This window comes from Chiloscyllium punctatum, chromosome 42 (assembly GCF_047496795.1).
Source record: "Chiloscyllium punctatum isolate Juve2018m chromosome 42, sChiPun1.3, whole genome shotgun sequence".
Lineage (NCBI taxonomy): Eukaryota > Metazoa > Chordata > Chondrichthyes > Orectolobiformes > Hemiscylliidae > Chiloscyllium > Chiloscyllium punctatum.
In genome coordinates, this window is record NC_092780.1 from 16,044,682 (window position 1) to 16,064,141 (window position 19,460).

The following is a 19,460-nucleotide window of genomic DNA, read 5'->3' on the forward strand; positions in this document are numbered from 1 at the left end:
GACTCTCCCTCTTTATGGGCATTTAAACGGGCATTGGATAGGCATATGGAGGATAGTGGGCTAGTGTAGGTTAGGTGGGCTTGGATCGGCGCAACATCGAGGGCCAAAGGGCCTGTACTGCGCTGTACTTTTCTATGTTCTATGTTCTATGTTGTAACCTTATCCCTTTAAGACACAGATAAGGAGGAATTTCTTCTCTCAAAGGTTCGTGGATCTGTGTCATTAATTACCACAGTGGGCAGTAGAGACTGAGTCATTGTGTAAATTCAAGGCTGAGGTGGACAGTTTTTAAGCAGTAAGGGAATCCAAAGACTATGGGGAACAGGCAGAAAAGGGAAGTGGAGATGTGGATGATGAGATCAGCCATTGAAGGCGGAGCAGTTAATGGTCTAAATATCCTACTTCTACTCCCTGTGGTCTGATGAAATGGATGTAACACAAGCACACAACACTCAACACCGAAAATTTACCTGATTTCTTGTAGAATTGCACTTCTCCCTGAAACTCTTGCTTGCTGTCAAGTGCTTTTTCAATCTGCACAAAAACCTGGTCATTAGTCTCTGCTCCATGCAGGAATCGGCACCCACAATTCTTCTGCATGACTTCAGTGCGAGCATAGCCAGTAAGGTCGCAGAATCCATCTGAGCAGTACACGATGGGAAAGCCGCGGTACACCTGAGCATTTGCGAGGATAAAATTGCTGTCTGCAAATACAAAAAGGAAGAGATCAGTTGGAAATGTGATACTGAAAATTGTCTATGATAACTTAATTTCCTAAAAAATACTCACTGTTGGCTAATTAATAAGCATCTCTTCAATATTATTGAGCAGTGATGCTCATTTGAATAATTTAAGATATTTGAGACACATACAACACACAAATATTGAATATTTTATTAGAAACCAAGTCTGTAAATCTATGCACAAAAGCTGGAAATTATGTTACATTTAGAACACACCCATTGTGCAGAAAACTGTGTAGGAGCACTGCTAGTTTTACAACTTACCATCTGAGCAAGCTGACCACAGCAAAGGTAATTAATTGACAGGTCAGGAAAGCCCAACATGGAGGAAGCAGGGGCACCACGTGGTAATGCCACTGAGGTGCAAGTTAACCACTGTGTGAGACAGGTTCAAATCCCACCACAGCAGAGGTGGAGCTTAAACTTAACCAATAAACCTAGAGTTAAAAAGCCAGTGATGGTGCCATGAAAACATTATCAAACATCATAAAAACCCATCTGTTTACTTCTCCCCTTCAGGAAAGTAAATCTGCTGTTCTTGCCTGGTCTGCCTGTATGCAGATCCACAGCAATGTGGTTAACTTTTAACACAATTCGGAGATGATCCAGCAAGCTATTCACTTTAAGGGCAATTTGGGATAGGCAACAAATGCTGGCCTTACCAGCAATGCCAACATCCAATGAAGAAGAACGCAAGAATCCATTATGACTGCCCAACAATATGATGGCAAGAATAGAACATCTTAAGACTTTCATGATCCTGTGACAATGGCTGCGGTCTGGTGAGAAATAATTTCATGCTGGGGCTGATTCACAACCAGCCTACAACAATCTGAAGTCCAAAAGTACAGCAGGTCCGGCAGCATCCGAGGAACAGGAGAGTTGACATTTCGGGCATAAGCCCTTCATCAGGAATTGGGGGGGTGGGAGGGAGGGGGGAGGTGGTGGAGGGGAAGGGGGCTGCGAGATAAGTCGGAGGATGGGGGTGGGGGTGAGTTGGCTGGGAAGGTGAGGGATAGATGCAGATGGGGGGCTGATGGTGATAGATCAAGGGGAGGTTGGCGTGGTTAGGTGGGAAGGAAGATGGGTGGGTAGGAGAGGGCAGTGCTGAGTTGGAGGGTTGGATCTAGGATGAGGTGGAGGAGGGGAGATGAGGAAACTGGTGAAGTCAATGTTGATGCTGTGTGGTTGGAGGGTCTCAAGGCGGAAGATGAGACGTTCTTCCTCCAGGCGTCGGGTGGCTTGGATGTGGCAGTGCTGGAGGCCAAAGACTGGCATGTCCTTGGCGGAGTGGGGGTGGGGAGTTGAAGTTCTCCTAGTCACTACAATCTGAAGTGTGCCCCCCCTCCCCCACACCCCCATCCTATACCCACCATAGATTGTCTGATGAATTTTCAAAAGAAATTTAATAAGTAAGGATCCATTTCTCCAACAACATTAATTCCATTCAAAGTCAAAACAGCAATATGTTATTTGGAGTTGCATCAATCTGATGCATTTTCCAAAGTGAAGCTACAAGATGCATGGAATATCAACAATGTTACCTTAGCTAGGTTATTTTGATCATGTCTTAATCATAGTTTTAAACTGAACAGGTCCAATTACTGCATGAATCAGAGCTAAAAACAAAACAATTTGGAAGCATTAGCAGTCATTTTGAGTTCAGATGTGACAGAAAACAGGTTTTTGGAAATCAGGTCTGGATTTTTATGGACCTCAGAAGAAGAAATGGAGGAAGTAGGAGACAAAATGTGGTGTAGTGCTGGTGGCACCACGTCTGCCTCCTGTCCTGCATGAAGATGTATTACCAGTAGAAGTTAAGTGGCTGGAGGATTTCCTCACTTCTGAACAACTGAAGCCCCAATTGATGACCATCTAAGGTCACTGCTGAGACTTTTCTACAGGCAGGAAGGCCAGCACCGTGACTTCAGACTGCTGGGTAAATCCTGGAGAATGTGTCACCAGTAAGGGGTGTGGGTATTTGGAGTTAATTCACCCCACCTCGCTCTAATGACTATGGCTCTCCACCACACCCCTTTTCTCCTGGGCTTTCCAATTTGGTCTAAGAAAGACTGCTGATTTGCCTTTTTATTCCATACTCTATTGGTGTCGCCTCTTTGGGATTTCCTGCAGTCCCAGTAGTGGCCACTGCTCCCTGTGATGCTGCAGGGACAGGAAGCTGCTGCCCCTTTGATTGGACAACAGATTGCTGGGGCAAGACCTCCTTCCAGTGGGAATTGGAAAATCCACCTGAAGCCCACTAATGGTTCTATGATTCTAAATGGATGCAGGTGAGCCGAGCCAAGGAATGCAGGACTCACCACCAACGTTGGGAGGTAGAGACCTTGTCCAGGGAAAAATTTTGTCTATCTGCTAATTGTGCACTTTATCCAATTTTCATATACACTGAAGGAAAAGATTCAGCCAATTCACAACCACACCCAAACTCAAAAATCATTTCAATACCTTCCTATATTGGTTTAAATTGGTGCTGTTAGTGTGTTTTAAGTCTAGAAAATAACATGTTGAATTGGAACAAATAGTGGAAAGTAGCAGTAAACCTGCCTTCTTAAAAGAAAAACAATCACTCTTACATCACTCCGATGTAGAATTTATATAATTCTAAAGTTTAAGATTGGACCTTGTATCAGGACCACTTTTGAGAGATTATTGCAAAACAGTTTGGTGCTCTGGTCCTGACCAACATTCTTCAGAGATTGCGCCACACAAAATAAAAGAGATTACTAATCTGAATGACATCTGTGGGGCACAGGTGTAAGAATTATTTGTTTCTCTCCAAAACGTTGTTCAGTGTAAAATAAAGATTAGAGATGCTTTGACATAATAGACAAGAGCAAACATTATATTAAGCGTAAAGGCATTCATACAGTCCAGTGGTGCATTAAATTTGCTTTAAAAAAATTAAAAAGAAGCCAAGTCTCTGCTTCTACATTAACATTAACTACTATATTTCCAATCTTCAATTCTGTCATGGCATTAGATAATAGGCTCTCTTTTTACATGGTAAGATTGAGCTCAAGCCATACTCCAGCACTTGAGGTAAAGCTAAAAGCTGATATTCAATGTAGTACTGAGGGAGTGCTGTGCTGTCATTCAGATGAGACACTAATCTGACGCCTAACCCATTTCCTCAGATGAATGTAAGAAATTGCATGGTTCTGCTTCTGAAGGAGTTATCTCCAGTGACCTGCCTAATAAGTATCCTCCAATCAGCATCAGAAAAATGGCTACAGGTCATTGTCACATTGCTGTTTGTGGCAGTTTGCTGGGTATAGATTGGTGCTGTGATTCCAACATTACAACAGTGATTCGAGTGCAAAAGTAATTCATTAGCTGGGATGACTGATGCCTGCTGAGAAAAGTTGCTACGTAAATGCAAGTATTTTTATACTCTGCTTATTTGCAATCTGGCTTCATTGTCTGCATTCACATCCAGAAATGGACAGAATCAGCATGCCAACCATAACCATTGCTAGTAACACATTAAACACTAGCTAATACGTTGCAAAAACAACACCAACGGACAATCTCTCCATCTCTCCTTACCTAATCTCCAGGAAATACCTGGCAGGGTATGGCCTTGCAACATTGGTAAATCTGCATTCATTACCAATATCACACTACAAACGCATTAAATATGAGCTATGCACCATGCAGATTATGGTAATAACCGCTTTTACATTGGTCTGGAGTTATTGGCATTGATGGTAGAGGCTCCAACATTCTTTTCATCAACAGGAATATCTCCTGCTGTTGACAACTTATCATTGGAAAGTTTTGGAAGAATCTACAAGTTGATAAGCTGGTCGTGAAATGAACACATCTTCCTTGGTCATCATTAATAACAGGCTAGGACTCGAATCTAGGAATTCATGGCTATAAGCCACAAGTCTTCCAAAAAGAAGGAGGGGTGTCTTAATGCAATTATATAGGACGTTGATGAGACAGGTTCTGGAGTATTATGTGCAATTTTGACCTCCCCATCTCAGAGAATATATACTTGCCATAGTGGGAGTGCAGCAAAAGTTCACCAGAAGAGTTTGTCCTAATTTTCAAAGCCCATGAACAGCAGCAACTTCCAGAAATGGAGGTCAATGCCAATGCTGGTTATCACGTGAGGAACATTGGCATGGTTTTGTGCACAGCATAGAGAGAACATTGTTCACTCGGCTGATACTGGTAATGACAGGACTGTCCTGTGAGGAGAGGTTGGATTAACTGGGCCTATGTTCACTAGAGTTCAGAAGAAAGAGAGAGGATCTGATTGAAACATATAAAATTCTAACAGTGTTAAACAGACTAAATACAGGGAGGATGTTTCCCTGATTGGGGGAGTTCAGAACCAAGGGATCATAGTTTCAAAATAGGCCATTTGGAGATGAGGTAAAAACAATGACTGCAGATGCTGGAAACCAGATTCTGGATTAGTGGTGCTGGAAGAGCACAGCAGTTCAGGCAGCATCCAACGAGCAGCGAAATCGACGTTTCGGGCAAAAGCCCTTCATCAGGAATAAAGGCAGTGAGCCTGAAGCGTGGAGAGATCAGCTAGAGGAGGGTGGGGGTGGGGAGAGAGTAGCATAGAGTACAATGAGTGAGTGGGGAGGGGATGAAAGTGATAGGTCAGGGAGGAGAGGGTGGAGTGGATAGGTGGAAAAGGAGATAGGCAGGTAGGACAAGTCCGGGTAAGTCATGGGGACAGTGCTGAGCTGGAAGTTTGGAACTAGGGTGAGGTGGGGGAAGGGGAAATGAGGAAACTGTTGAAGTCCACATTGATGCCCTGGGGTTGAAGTGTTCCGAGGCGGAAGATGAGGCGTTCTTCCTCCAGGCGTCTGGTGGTGAGGGAGCAGCGGTGAAGGAGGCCCAGGACCTCCATGTCCTTGGCAGAGTGGGAGGGGGAGTTGAAATGTTGGGCCACGGGGCAGTGTGGTTGATTGGTTCTGTCTTTGTTACGGTTGGAGGGGTGGGGTCTGAGGGCGGAGGTGCGGGATGTAGACGAGATGCATTGGAGGCCATCTTTAACCACGTGGGAAGGGAAATTGCAGTCTCTAAAGAAGGAGGCCATCTGGTGTGTTCTGTGGTGGAACTGGTCCTCCTGGGAGCAGATCCGGCAGAGGTGGAGGAATTGGGAATACGGGATGGCATTTTTGCAAGCAGAACGCCCCTGGTGCTCACCTTCCACCCTACCAACCTTCGCATAAACCAAATCATCCGCCGACATTTCCACCACCTCCAAACAGACCCCACCACCAGGAATATATTTCCCTCCCCACCCCTTTCCACCTTCCGCAAAGACCGTTCCCTCCGTGACTACCTGGTCAGGTCCATGCCCCCCTACAACCCACCCTCCCATCCTGGCACTTTCCCCTGCCACCACAGGAACTGTAAAACCTGCGCCCACACCTCCTCCCTCACCCCCATCCAAGACCCTAAAGGAGCCTTCCACATCCATCATAGTTTTACTTACACACCTACTAATATCATTTATTGTATCCGTTGTTCCCGATGTGGTCTCCTCTACATTGGGGAGACTGGGCGCCTCCTAGCAGAGCGCTTTAGGGAACATCTCTGGGACACCCGCACCAATCAACCACACCGCCCCGTGGCCCAACATTTCAACTCCCCCTCCCACTCTGCAGAGGACATGGAGGTCCTGGGCCTCCTTCACCGCTGCTCCCTCACTACCAGATGCCTGGAGGAAGAATGCCTCATCTTCCGCCTCGGAACACTTCAACCCCAGGGCATCAGTGTGGACTTCAGCAGTTTCCTCATTTCCCCTTCCCCCACCTCACCCTAGTTCCAAACTTCCAGCTCAGCACTGTCTCCTTGACTTGTCCGGACTTGTCCTACCTGCCTATCTCTTTTTCCACCTATCCACTCCATCCTCTCCTCCCTGACCTATCACCTTCATCCCATCCCCCACTCACCCATTGTACTCTATGCTACTTTGTCCCCACCCCCACCCTCCTCTAGCTTATCTCTCCATGCTTCAGACTCACTGCCTTTATTCCTGATGAAGGGCTTTTGCCCGAAACGTCGATTTCAAAGCTCCTTGGATGCTGCCTGAACTGCTGTGCTCTCCCATTTGGAGATGAGACGAAGAAACATTTCTTTACTCAAGGGGTGGTCAATCAGTGGGATTTAGTACTACTGGAGGATGTGGAGGCCAGGTCACTGAGTATATTCAAGAAAGAGTCTGATAACCTTTTGATTTTAAATGCATCAAGGGGGTATGGACAGAATGTGGGAATATGAGATAGAGGATCAGCCATGATCATATTGAATTTCAAAACACACTGAAGGGCCAAATGGCTGACTCCTGTTCCTAGTTTCTATGTTTCTGCATTTCTTAATGGGTTGAGCATTCAATTGCAAAGCATTCCAACACAACCTAGTGATAGGAAGTAAGGATGAGGAGAGATTCCTGGTCAGACAAGGTGATGGATAGAAAGTTGGAGCCTTTACCTTTACTCATAGCAAGTTTTTTGTCATAGCAAGATGACATCCTGAGTGAATTGAAGCACACCACCAGCAAAAGGGTAGGTAATACTTTCAGATTTCTCCAGGATTTTTTTTAACACTATTTCAGAATTTAACAATGACATATATGTGGAATGAACTAAGACCAATTACTGAGCCGATGGGTATGTGGGAGGTGAAGAAGCAAACTTAGTTAAAATGACAAATGCCACTGACGTACTCCAGGATGCCCATTATTCAGTGGCACACTGCTTTTGCAGCTGGTTCAGCATCATTTCCAAACACTTTCTTTCCAATGAGGTCAGCAGCATTCAAATAAAAAACTATTCAAAGAAAAGACCACACAATAGAAAACACTCAAATGAAAAACAAAAATTGGGTCAGGCAGGAGGTGATTGATGTTACTGGCTGTGCAGTGGTGCAATGGAAAGATATGTCCTACAAAGGTTCTGGCAGATGATCAAGAAAGCAGATAAATTGAATGTGTGATGGGAAGTCGCAATGCGACTTAAACTATTTACCTACTTTAAACTAATAAAAGTTATGCAAGATGAAACTCCCATCTTTCACCCACCATAAGTATAATCTCATCCAAAACACTGCTACCCATATCCTAGCTCATGCCAATTCCTACTGAGCTAAGATGTCATCCTCAACTAACTAAATTACTCCCCGCTTACCTCAACTTTAAAAAGCGTAACCTTGTGTGTGAATGCCTCCGTGGCTTCACCCCATCCTTTCTCCGTAACATCCTGTAGAGTTACCAACCTGTGAGATACAAGATTGGACTGTCCTCTTACTTATCCCTGATTACTAGCATCCCACCATAGGTGGTGATGATGGCTGATCATCTATGTCAACGCCATATTCCTAGTTGTTGACTATGCCTCTTGATACCTTTAAGATCTAAAGATCAATCAATCCCTTTTTAGAATATATTCTGTGACCTGGTATCTACATGCTTTCAGTTGCTTAGGACTATGCTTCAGAATTACCAGCTTCAACCTCTCCAGGTCCTTTCCTCCTTAAAACCTACACCTTTGACAAAACATTTGGTCCCCTTCCCCAGTTATTGTCTTACATGGTTTCATGTCAAATCTCAGTTAGGATTCTGTGAAATATCTTGGGGGAGTTTGCTTTGTGGGTTTGGATTCCACTTTTGGATCTTATTGAACTTGTGGTCTGGTAAGAAGGTTACCTTTGGTGACTATAGCCCAACTCTTGTGCATTTCTGCAAAACCCAATTTATTTATTTACACTATCATACAAAGTCTGTTGTGAGACAGTACACCTCTCTCTCTCTGATATAGAATGTTCTTTCTCTATACTTTGAATCTAGCACATAGCTGCCAATTTTGCATAATTGTATACATTAGTATCTCATTCATCTACATGCTTTATGCATTCATGCATTATGTAAAGACATGTTGCAAAAGATGTGTTTCTAAGGTCAAGTGGTAAGGTTAGTCCTTCTCCCTCCTCATTTCACCAGAATGTATAGACCTGGATCAACATATCTGTAGGTGCACATATTAAAGGTTTCATATTAATTACGCTCTGCCATGAAAAACCTGTTATAATTAATAATTGGAAGCACCATGTTGAGTTCCATTTTAGTTTTGATCTAGTCCATGCATCAATAGTGGAAGGATTGTATATCAATACTGGTATTCATTCATATCACTTTGTGCTTTGTAACTAATGCACTAATTCTCCCATTCCCTTTGCAGTGGTGATGACTGGAAATTGTCCCATTAGCATGATTTGTCTGCTATTTTCAATCTGTTATTGTGGATGAAAATACATTTGATCTCCATACAAGGCAAGTCCTCCTCCTTTTACGAACTTCATAATCACTCAGATCTTTATAAGGTCCTTCTGCACAATATCTAATCAGATATCAGAGGTAATTGAATTATTCACCTCTGTGATCCCACTGCCAAATGCCAATTCACCATTTCTTTGACTTTGTTTTCTTAGATCATCTTCCCCCATTGTCTTTAACTTTAGTTTCCCAATTCCAGCCACCTGATTTATACATGATCCCCATCCAGCAATAACCTGTTGGACCAAATGTCCCCTTTTTTCTGAGCTACAATAGCAATTTCTTTCTATATTATTCACTATTCTTTGCCTTGTCCAATCTTAGGATCAATCTGAATCCAAAGTTTTCCTGTTGGTCACTGGTGCTTGCAGATTTTCCAGCCTCTATCATCTGCTGGTCTTCATACCCTACTCCTATGTCTGCCATAAACAACTGGTCTGGACCTATCACAAAACTCTCTAATTTGCCTGAACTTTATCTCTTTTCACAATCTCTCTTTGTTTTATTCTTTCCAAATAAAAGGCGTTGCTATGGGAAACCATGTGGGTTATGACTCTGCCTGTCTTTTTGGAAGATGTGTTCATTATCCTAGTCCCAGATAGGGCTCCTTCTTGACTTTCTGGTACCACTGAAAGAGAATCAACTTTCACTGCTGAGCTAATATTCCTTTACACTTTGTTTCTTTTAAAACTCCAATCAAATCAACCAATTCCTTTATTTTGACAGTTGTTATTGTATGATTCTGGCTTCTGTTCTGGAGCTTCTGAAATGCCCCTTTTCCTCATCCAAGGCTTCCTTTTAACTGTGGTCAATAAGCTAATAAAATGACATGGCATCAATAATCTTTTGTATGTGAGAAAGACACAGAACACTGGTCAAAAAAACAAACTCAAAAATCATCACTTCAGCCTTTACTCCTTATATTCCCTTCCCCTTCCTACATGGTCCCTATGCCCCATCCATGCCAACTCTGTTGCCTCTTATAGTCCCTATGCAATAAGATGCCTCTGTACTCCACGTAGTTCCTCATACTGTCTACCCACTCTGTCACCCTATGTATCCACATCCACCAATGAACTTCTTCTAGCCCCAATAACAATTTGGTGTCATCTCATGCCAGCACAAGCCAACACTCCCCATGCCATCTCTCCTGGTATCCAGTATGGGCAAACTCAGGAGCTATGTTAGCAAAAAAGACACCTGTATCTATTGATGATATCACTATTCAATAAAATCAATTATTTAACAAAAATATTCAATACATTGAAAATCCTTTAAGTAATCTCTTATCAAAACAAATACTTGCATTGAAAGTTCTTTGGCAGCTACAATTGATTTGTGCATTTTTTAGCTACTTTCACACCTACGTTCTGAAATCTCAAATGTTCCCTTGACTACTGCTCTCCCTCCAGGGTACCAAATCGCTACCCACTATAGAGTCCAGGGATTGTATCCACAGAGGTTCCTCACTTCGCCAAACTGGTGTTCTGGCAGTCTAAAAATAAATTTGGTGAAACCTGAACTCCCTGTAGTTGCTACATTAACTCTCCAAACCCACTCTCACCTCTCTGTGATTAGCTGCTCAGTCCATTTCAACCATCATAAGCACAAGTTCCAGAAACAGTACCTGAATTTTCTTGCAATGCCACGTAAACTTTCATTGCATAAGGTAAGAGCTCATGAAGTGAGAGGGGAGCAGACCAGCAGGGCTGGAAGATTGACTGACTGCCAGAAAACAAAGAACATGCACAAATGGCTCTCTTGCTGATTGGGAAAGTAACAGATGATGAGTGAACACCCACAGCGGTCTGTGTTTAAGGCCAGCTTTCTACAATTTATATCAATGACTTGGATGAGGGGAGTGAAGGCATGGTGGCTAAGTTTGCAGATCAAAACAATGATAGTTAGGAAAGTGTGCTGTCAAGTGGAGTAAGGAGGTTGTAAACAGATTTTGATAGGTTGAATGAGTGGATGAAAATCTGGCAGAGGAAGTGCAATATAGGAAAATGTGATGTTGTTGCCTTTGGCAGAAAGAATTTTAAAAAAGCAATGTATTATTTAAAACAAGAACAAGAACAGAATTGAGGTGTGGATGGATCTAGGTGTTCTTGTGCTTGAGATGCAAAAAGTCAATGTTATTGAATGATGGAGCATTCATGAGGGGCTGAATGGCCTACTTTTTATTCTTATACATGTGTGTTATGTCTTCTGGGTATTCTGCAGCTGTATGGTCTGAATGTTAGTTTTAATAACATTTCAGATATGTATCATTCATCAGAACACATTTCTGGTGAGGGAGGGGGATCTATATCCATGGTATTGCTTCTGTACTATGTTGCTCTTTGAGGCTGTTGGAACCAATGTTTGAACCTTGCTCTCATTTTGAACTCATCCTTGCAACAAATGTCCAAATTCCTCACGCTACCTCTTTCCCTTTTTTCTTGTGTGCATTTTTCCTTTGTTTGACAATTATATTTTGATTTTTAAAAATATCTGTCTATTGCATAAGAGTTTGATTCTTCACAGCATTCATTAGTTCCTGCAACTTCCTTTCTGCAATTCAGTGTAGCTGTTCTATTCCCCTACCCTCATGGTTATCTTTCAGTTTTCATTTCTAACAAAAAGTAAGCTATTCAATATATTAACATATTATTTGTCTTTGCAGCTTGTGATGGATCTACTGCTTTTCCTGCACTTGCATGTTTTTGCTTCTCTTTTGTCATGTGGTTTTATGCTCACAGCCATGGGTTTAAGTTCATGGACAGACTGGCTGAGGAGAAGATGAGGTCAAGAATTATCTTCAGGGGCTCAGGGTCCTTAATATCATTGTTTATTCCATATTAAGACTAAAAATGATAATGCCTGACATTCTAGAACAATTGCAGGCTCTAATTTTATTGTTACATTATCGAAAAACAATTCCATTCATGTTGTTCTCTCTAAGTACATCAATAACTCTACCCAGCTGTGCTATTTATGCCCAGTGAGGAGCAGCTCTGTGACATCATCACAAGTTTGCTCCAGCACGCTAAAGGTCTTACATGACTGTTACAAGCTGCAGCTTCATTTTGCTCATTACTTTATTTTTGCTTCATGATCAATGAATGAAGGTGGCCATATCCTTCCTGTGTTGAAAAGTGTGCCACTGGAAAAACATACCAACCAGCTATTAGTTGCTGCCAAGTATTACTACATATGCACACTTTGTTACCATTTCATCTTCCCTTACTACTTGGATAAAACAGCAATGTAAACACCACAAGCAATGAGGGGCAATAATCGCTTCTCAAAAGTGCTGGGGGAGAAAGGGTATTGATCGTGCAGAGTCGAAAAGTGTAGCACTGGAAAAGCACACCAGGTCAGGCAGCATCTGAGGAGCAAGAGAGTTGACGTTTCAGGCATAAGCCATTCATCAGGAATGTCCTTCCTGTCATCAATTTAAGCTTCATTATGGAATAGTGTTTTAGATGTTAATTTATAATGCAACAACAGCAACAGGCCCCAAACTGCTCAGTAAAAGAAGAACAATGCATTAATCTAAAGAAATCTGGACAGAACACTTAGGAAACTTGAAATAAAAAGGTTATCTTTATCTTGCACCAAGGGCTTTCACCATCTGATGAAAATAAAATTGATTGATGTCTGTTAGGATAAAATCAGAAGAGATACAACACCAATTTATAGTCCAACAGATTTATTTGAATTCACAAGCTTTCGGAGCACTGCTCTTTCATCACTTGAGGTGGAGGGAAGCACACAGGCACAGAATTTATAGGTGGAGAGATAATGCCAGGTAATGAAGAATGTCAAAAGATAGTATAAATGACGTCAACAGCCTGAATAACAAGTCTTTGCAGGTGATCCGAAGTGTCAAACTGTTTCTAGGGGCCAAGCAGAGATAAGGATTCTTTTCGATCTTGGCAGTTTGGTTCATGGATTGGAACGTAGAACATAGAACAGTACAGCACAGGAATAGGCCTTTTAGGCCACCATTTCTGTGCCATTCCAAACTAATCCTATCTACTTGTATATGGTCCATACCCCTCTATTCACTGTCTGATATAAATGCCTCTTAAATATTTCTATCATATCTGCCTCTACCACCTACCCTGGAAGTGCATTCCAGCCAGGAGAAAGTGAGGACTGCAGATACTGGCGATCAGTGTCAAACAGTGTGGTGCTAGAAAAGCACAGCAGGAGCAGGAGAGTGAACGTTTCGGGCATAAGCCCTTTATCAGTGCATTCCAGCCACCTACCACCGCCTGTGAATAAGACGTGGCTTACACATCTCCTTTAAACTTTCCCCCATCTCACCCTAAACCTATGCCCCCAGTATTTGATATTTCCATCCTGGGAAAAAGACTCCAACTTTGCACCCTGTCCACACCTCTCATAATTTTATATACATCCATCAAGTCACCTCTCAGCCTCCAACACTCTCGCAAAAACAATCCAGCTAATGCACTCCAACTAAGGCAACATCCTGGTAAACCTCTTTAGCACACTTTTTAAAGCCTTCACATCTTTCCTATAGTGTGGCGACCAGAACAGCGCACAATACTCAAAATGTGGCCTCACTGAAGATTTTTACTTTGATTAATTTGGTTTTCATTATGTCCTGACTGTATAATAAATAGGTGAGCAGGTTGAATATTAAATATGATTTCCACTGTGATAAACAATGCTACAGTTTATTGGTAGCCTCACTCAGAACACATGTCGATGCAATACGTTTTGCTTCACAGGCGGCATAGGTCTTTTTCCTGATCACTCAAATCTCAGAAAGTCAAAAGTGACAGCCCATTAAGAGAGTGTGGTGTTTTGGAGGTACCCGTTCTCACCTGAGCCATTAAATTTAAGGTCTATCTGCCCTCTTGGGTAGATGGAAAAGACCTTCTGGCTCTATTCAGAAGAGCACCAGGAAGTTATTGCTTGTGAATGGGGACCAAATCAATCAGCAATTGGCATCAGAAAAGTGATAGATTAATCGGTCATTCTCAGAACCACTGTTTATTGGCTGCCACAGTTTTTGTGTAACAGTAATGACTACACTTGAACAATTACCTCATTGGCTGCAAAGCACTTTGGTCATGTTCAGTGCTATGTGAATACAAATCTATCAAGCAGTCACGATGCCCTCATTTCGTGCCTTAGAACAGGAATACCTTTTTGATAAAACTGAAGTTTTATTTTGATTTCCATTTCGTGGTACAGACTCAGATGTGAAGTTCGGCTGTGACAGGGGGGTATTATTGTTCCAGATCTGAGAAAATATCCTTGTTGTATGTGTACTGTGCCTTTAAGAGAACCCACCTTTTAGGTCTCCATGTCCTGTGTGTATACAATGTTGTGATTCTGCCTGGGCAGTTAGTTGGCTATTGGTTTGTGCACTGTACAAACAGAAATCAGTTGGTATGCTGTAATACCTGCTTCATAGCTTGTAATGTGATTTACTGCTTCAAATAAAGAATTTCACAGAATTAATTAATATCAGATGAGTTATTGATGAATAGACAATTATTATTAACATGCCTATCCTTGATACTAATATTTGAGTGCTGTACAAGGGGTGTGCAAAGCCTGGTAAACAGGTCCAACCCAATTATTGTTGGGATCCTGCTATGGACAAGACCAAACCCCCTCAAAACATATCAAGGAGATAGCCTAGACCCTAACTTTCGTCTTATTTAAAGACAAGTGTAAGGCACTATGTTCTAGATGTCATTTGATTGGTCAAACTTCCAGGTTTTAAGCAAAATGCACTTTATTCTTACACTGCAGTTAAAATGCAAAAAAAAAAGAATTAGCATAAGTTTAACTCTATTGAAATACTTAATAAAAGAATATTTTACTTAACTACTAATCATAAACTGTTCCAAAATAATAGCATCCCATTAACACTCCCTTAGCAAAGACAAATTCAGTAAATCAGATTTTCTCACATGCGATCTCTAGTTTGGGAGAAAGGAACACTGAAAAAAAATCAATCTAGCAGCAGAGAAACACTTCAAACTTTTAGCTGCAACAGAGAGAGCTGTATCTAACAGTTTCAAACCCTAACTTCAACTGAAAGCAAAACTAAACCCTTGGGTCTGTATGAGCTCTCCCACTCATGCTCCCTTTGTCTCATGTTAAAAAGAAATACACTCAGGGAGCTCAAAACTGTTTATACACTGCTTCTCTGAGGCAGACATTCCAGTGCCACTGGCAACACCCCTCTGAAAGAGAAACACCTCAGAGAAAATCCCTCTTAAAGGCATAGTACCATCACACTACCTTTGGGCACAATTTAAGATGGTAAGCAATGAGGCAGAAATTGTACATGATCGGACTGGTGGGTACCAAGAGGGTATTCTTTCCTTTGCAATACCTCCATTACTGATTAGGTTTAGGGCAAGAAGACTTGTCAGTGGCCTCCCTGCACTGCAGTCAACTTGAAGCGCAACTAATATCAGGGCTTCATCTTGCTGCACATAAGGAACCATGATATATTAAGTTGGCTTGCTGGGTACTTGTGATGAGACTGCGAGGATATCCTTAGTTCAGGGCACTCAGTCCCTGTTTGAGGAGCCTGGCATCAGCAAAGGGAGGACCAGTTTGAGAGGTCCTGCCCTCTCAAACCTCCTCCTTCCCTTGCCTTCAAAGAGAAAATAATTAAATACCTCCCTGTGGAGTCAGGAACTCCCTAGCTTTCCTGCAATGGATTGAGGTTTCATTTGGTTGGGGTTCCTGGAGATCAAATTGGCTGAGATGCTGCTGGCTTTGTTGTTGGACATCAAGCCCCTTGCCACTCCTCACTAAATTCCACCCAGCTGTCAGGATACTCCTCCTGCTCAATGATTAGACCTGAACAAAAATCTAAAGAATTGCGGATGCTGGAAATCAGAAACAAAATCAGAAATTGTGGGAAAAAAACTCAGCAGGTCAGGGCAGCATCTGTGGAGAGAAAGCAGGGTTTACATTTCAGGACCAGTTCTGAAGAAGGATCACTGGATCTGAAACATTAACTCTGCTTTCTCTCCACTGATGCTGCCAGAACTGCTGAGTTTCTCCAACGATTAAACCTATGTCCCTACACATCCTATTACCCCAAATCCACAATTTTCAGCATTTATTCCATTCTCTTGAGCTGCCTTAATGCTCCTACCACAGAGTTCTATACAGCTCAAGGTACGTCAAGCATGTGGGTGTATCCTGGTTAAAATAAACTAACTAGAATAAAGTACAAAAGCAAAATACATACAGGGACCATCTGTCTATTCCAGTGAGAAACTACAGTGCTTCACCAAGCAACACATGCTGCAAAGATGCTAATATATCCTGAAGAAGGACATAAGAATTGTTATTTAGCATTTGATTGGACAGCTTTCACACTTCTCAACCTGCAATAAGCTCAGATCTACATTCATGTTCAACAGCTCAAACGTGGTGGATTTTCAGAACTGAGTGTCAGATTAGGATCTCAGGAGAGCATCAACATACTCCTCCTGACAGGTGCTTGAGATAATGTTCAGAAAATAAATGGCACAAGGACCTTGTAATGCACAGTGAGTAATACACAGCCGTTTCCATTAGCATCAGTATTAGCATGTGTCAAATTCCTACTTCAGTTACTGACTGAGTCATAACTACCTTTATGAGCTGAGCTTCAAACAATATTTTCCGTGATTTTTAAAAAAAAACATTTCTAGGTTTGTGGCAAAACATGATACCACTAACTTATTACGGAACTGAAATTCAAGCACAAGTTGACAACATGCTGGTCAAATGTATTTCCAGCAGGTCAGACAGTCCAACTGGTCACTGCTCTCTTAAAGTCTTATCCAGAAATGCAAACAATATGGTATAGAAGTTGAGACAACATAGACACTACCTCAAAGATACATGTAAAGCTGTGAAATGCTTTGGGACACCTGAGGTCATAAGAGGTACGATAGAAATGAAGAACTTCCTTTCTTCCTGGAAGGTTAGGCTCATCAGGATGTCCATTACTGAACCTAGTACTTCCCAGCATGACTTGCAAAGATAAAAAAGATAGTCAACAAACAAGCACTGTGTTCCACCAGCTTTAGTAAATACTAGAATCATAGAATCCCAACAGTGTGAAAGCAAGCCATTCAGCCCATTGAGTCGACACCGACCCTCAAGAAAGCATTCCACCCAGACCTAGCCCCCCACCCTAACCTTGTAACCCTGCATTTCCCATGGCTAACTCAGCTAGCCTGCACATCCCTGGACATTGTGAGCAATTTAGCATGACCAATTGACCTAACCTGCACATCTTTGGACAGTGGGAGAAAATCAAAGCACCTCGGGAAACCCGCACAGACAGGGGGAGAACATGCAAACTCCACATACACTCTCACCCAAGGGTGGGATCAAACCTGGATCCTTGCTGCTGTGAGGCAGCAGTGCTGACCACTGAGCCATCGTGCCGCCCATTCTAGACAAATACTAGACAAAAGGTAAAATCAAAGCTATGGACAATTTCAGAGATATCTTTGGGAAATACTCGCACGACTTCAAAAGGAAATCAAGGAGAAATTGTTCAGTGAGAAAACACGTTCAGGCAAGCTGAGGAGAGTGGAGGTAGATGGGGATTATTCACGCCTCTGGTTGAGGAAGAAGCCAAGAATTCTCAGCCCATCCTGGTGGGGAATAGATATCGAAGGATTGAACGTCCATGGTGAAAAGGAGGCATTTAGGGCCAGGACACTGGAAATTGGCAATATGGCAGAGGGCATCAGAGGAATCGTAGATGCAAGTGAGCAGGGTGTGGACAAGTGGTTTCCCACACACAGTTATTGACAGGACCATTAACCGCATCTGACCCATCCCTGTGCTTCCACCCTTGTTCCTTCCCATCACTCACAACAGCAGGATCAGGTCCCCCCTTGTCTTCACTTTTTATCCCATCACCCTCCGCATTCAAAGCACCATCCTCTGCTGTTTCAGACAACTCCAGCAGAATGCCACCAACAAACACATCTTCCCCTCACTCCACCCATCTGCATTCCACAGGGATCATCCCCTGAGATACCTTTCGCCATTCCTCGATGACCACTAACACCACCCCCTTCCCAAGGCACCTTCCCATGTAAATACAGAAGGTGTAACACCTGCCCCTTCACCTCCTCCCTGCTCACCTTCCAAAGGCCTAAATAGTTTCTCCAGGTGAAGCAACAATTCACCTGTACCTCCTTCAATCTTGTGTATTGTATTTGCTGAACCCAATGTGGCTCACACTACATTGGAGAAACCAACGCATACTGGGTGATTGCTTTGCAGAACACCTCTGGTCTATGTGCAAGAATGAACTCAACCTTCCTGGAGCCAGTCATTTTAACACAGTGCCCTGCTCGCACGCTCACTTGTCTGTCCTCAGCATGCTGCAATGCTCCAGTGAATCACAGCACAAACTAAAGGAACAACATCTCTTCTTCAGACTTCGCACTTTCCAGTCTTCTGGACTTAATATTGAGGTCAACATCTTCAGATTATGAACTCACTCCCATTTCTACCTTTGCTTTTAGCTTGACTTGTTGTGTTCTCTGTCACTACTTCCTCGCTCCTCTCTCCTGTGAGACTGTCTGCTCTTTCCAGTTTAGCAGTTAGGTGCACCATTGTTCTGCCATTTTCACATCCCTATTACTCAACACCCTTTCTCCTCCAACACTTTCAAGAAAAGGTTACTACACGTCATTGTGTGTGGTGTTTACATTGTTGCTTTATCCAAGCAGTAGGGGAAGATGGCATATCAACAAAGTGTGCATGCGGAGTAATATTTGGCAGCAACTAGTAGTTGGTTGGTGTGTGCAATTGTCATGGATATCAATCAACTGGATGACAAATCTTTGATTGGTTCCAGGACAACTGAAAGGTGAATGATAGAGTGAGAAACCTTTGGACTGCTGGAAGGACAGGTTGTCTGTGTCTTTCTTTGTCTCTGTTTCTCTAATAAAAATACTTTGAATCCAGAAAGAAGCCAGTTATCTTCTCCCATCAGTTACAGGAAGCTGTTGCCTTCAATAAGCAACAAAGAGACATTGCAGTTCGTGCATCAATCATCCTGTACTTTCTGCAGAGAAATAAAAGAACCTAGAGAAAGAAGATTGAAAATGACAAATCCAGGCAAGCAAAAAGGAATATCCCAATGAAATCTGGACTGGTGTTATTGAACTCTGTTTCCCAGATTTTGTTTCCCCTCTGTTCATAAAAAAATTGGTTTGTGTTTGCCCCTGTTTGTATGTGTGTGTGTCTGTGTGTAGTGGTCTTTAAAAGTAAGCTAGAGTTTTAATTAGTGCAGCCAGATGTTGGTAGCTCATAGCTGTTTGTGATTAAAATGTACTTATTTATAATAAACAGGAGATCTTGTTAAGTTTTGGATTTTAGTC

The 19,460-nt window shown here is 42.5% G+C and overlaps 1 protein-coding gene across 2 annotated transcripts in view; it reads right to left on the reverse strand.

The window, feature by feature from the left end:
* The window catches only part of kcnh4b (potassium voltage-gated channel, subfamily H (eag-related), member 4b), a 169,977-nt gene that overhangs the window by 106,353 nt on the left and 44,164 nt on the right, over positions 1 to 19,460 (reverse strand). For both annotated transcript variants that reach the window (XM_072561492.1, XM_072561493.1), the window contains exon 2: positions 471 to 704. In XM_072561492.1, coding sequence (XP_072417593.1) covers positions 471 to 704 — 234 coding nt within the window. The remainder of the gene's footprint in view (positions 1 to 470; positions 705 to 19,460) is intronic.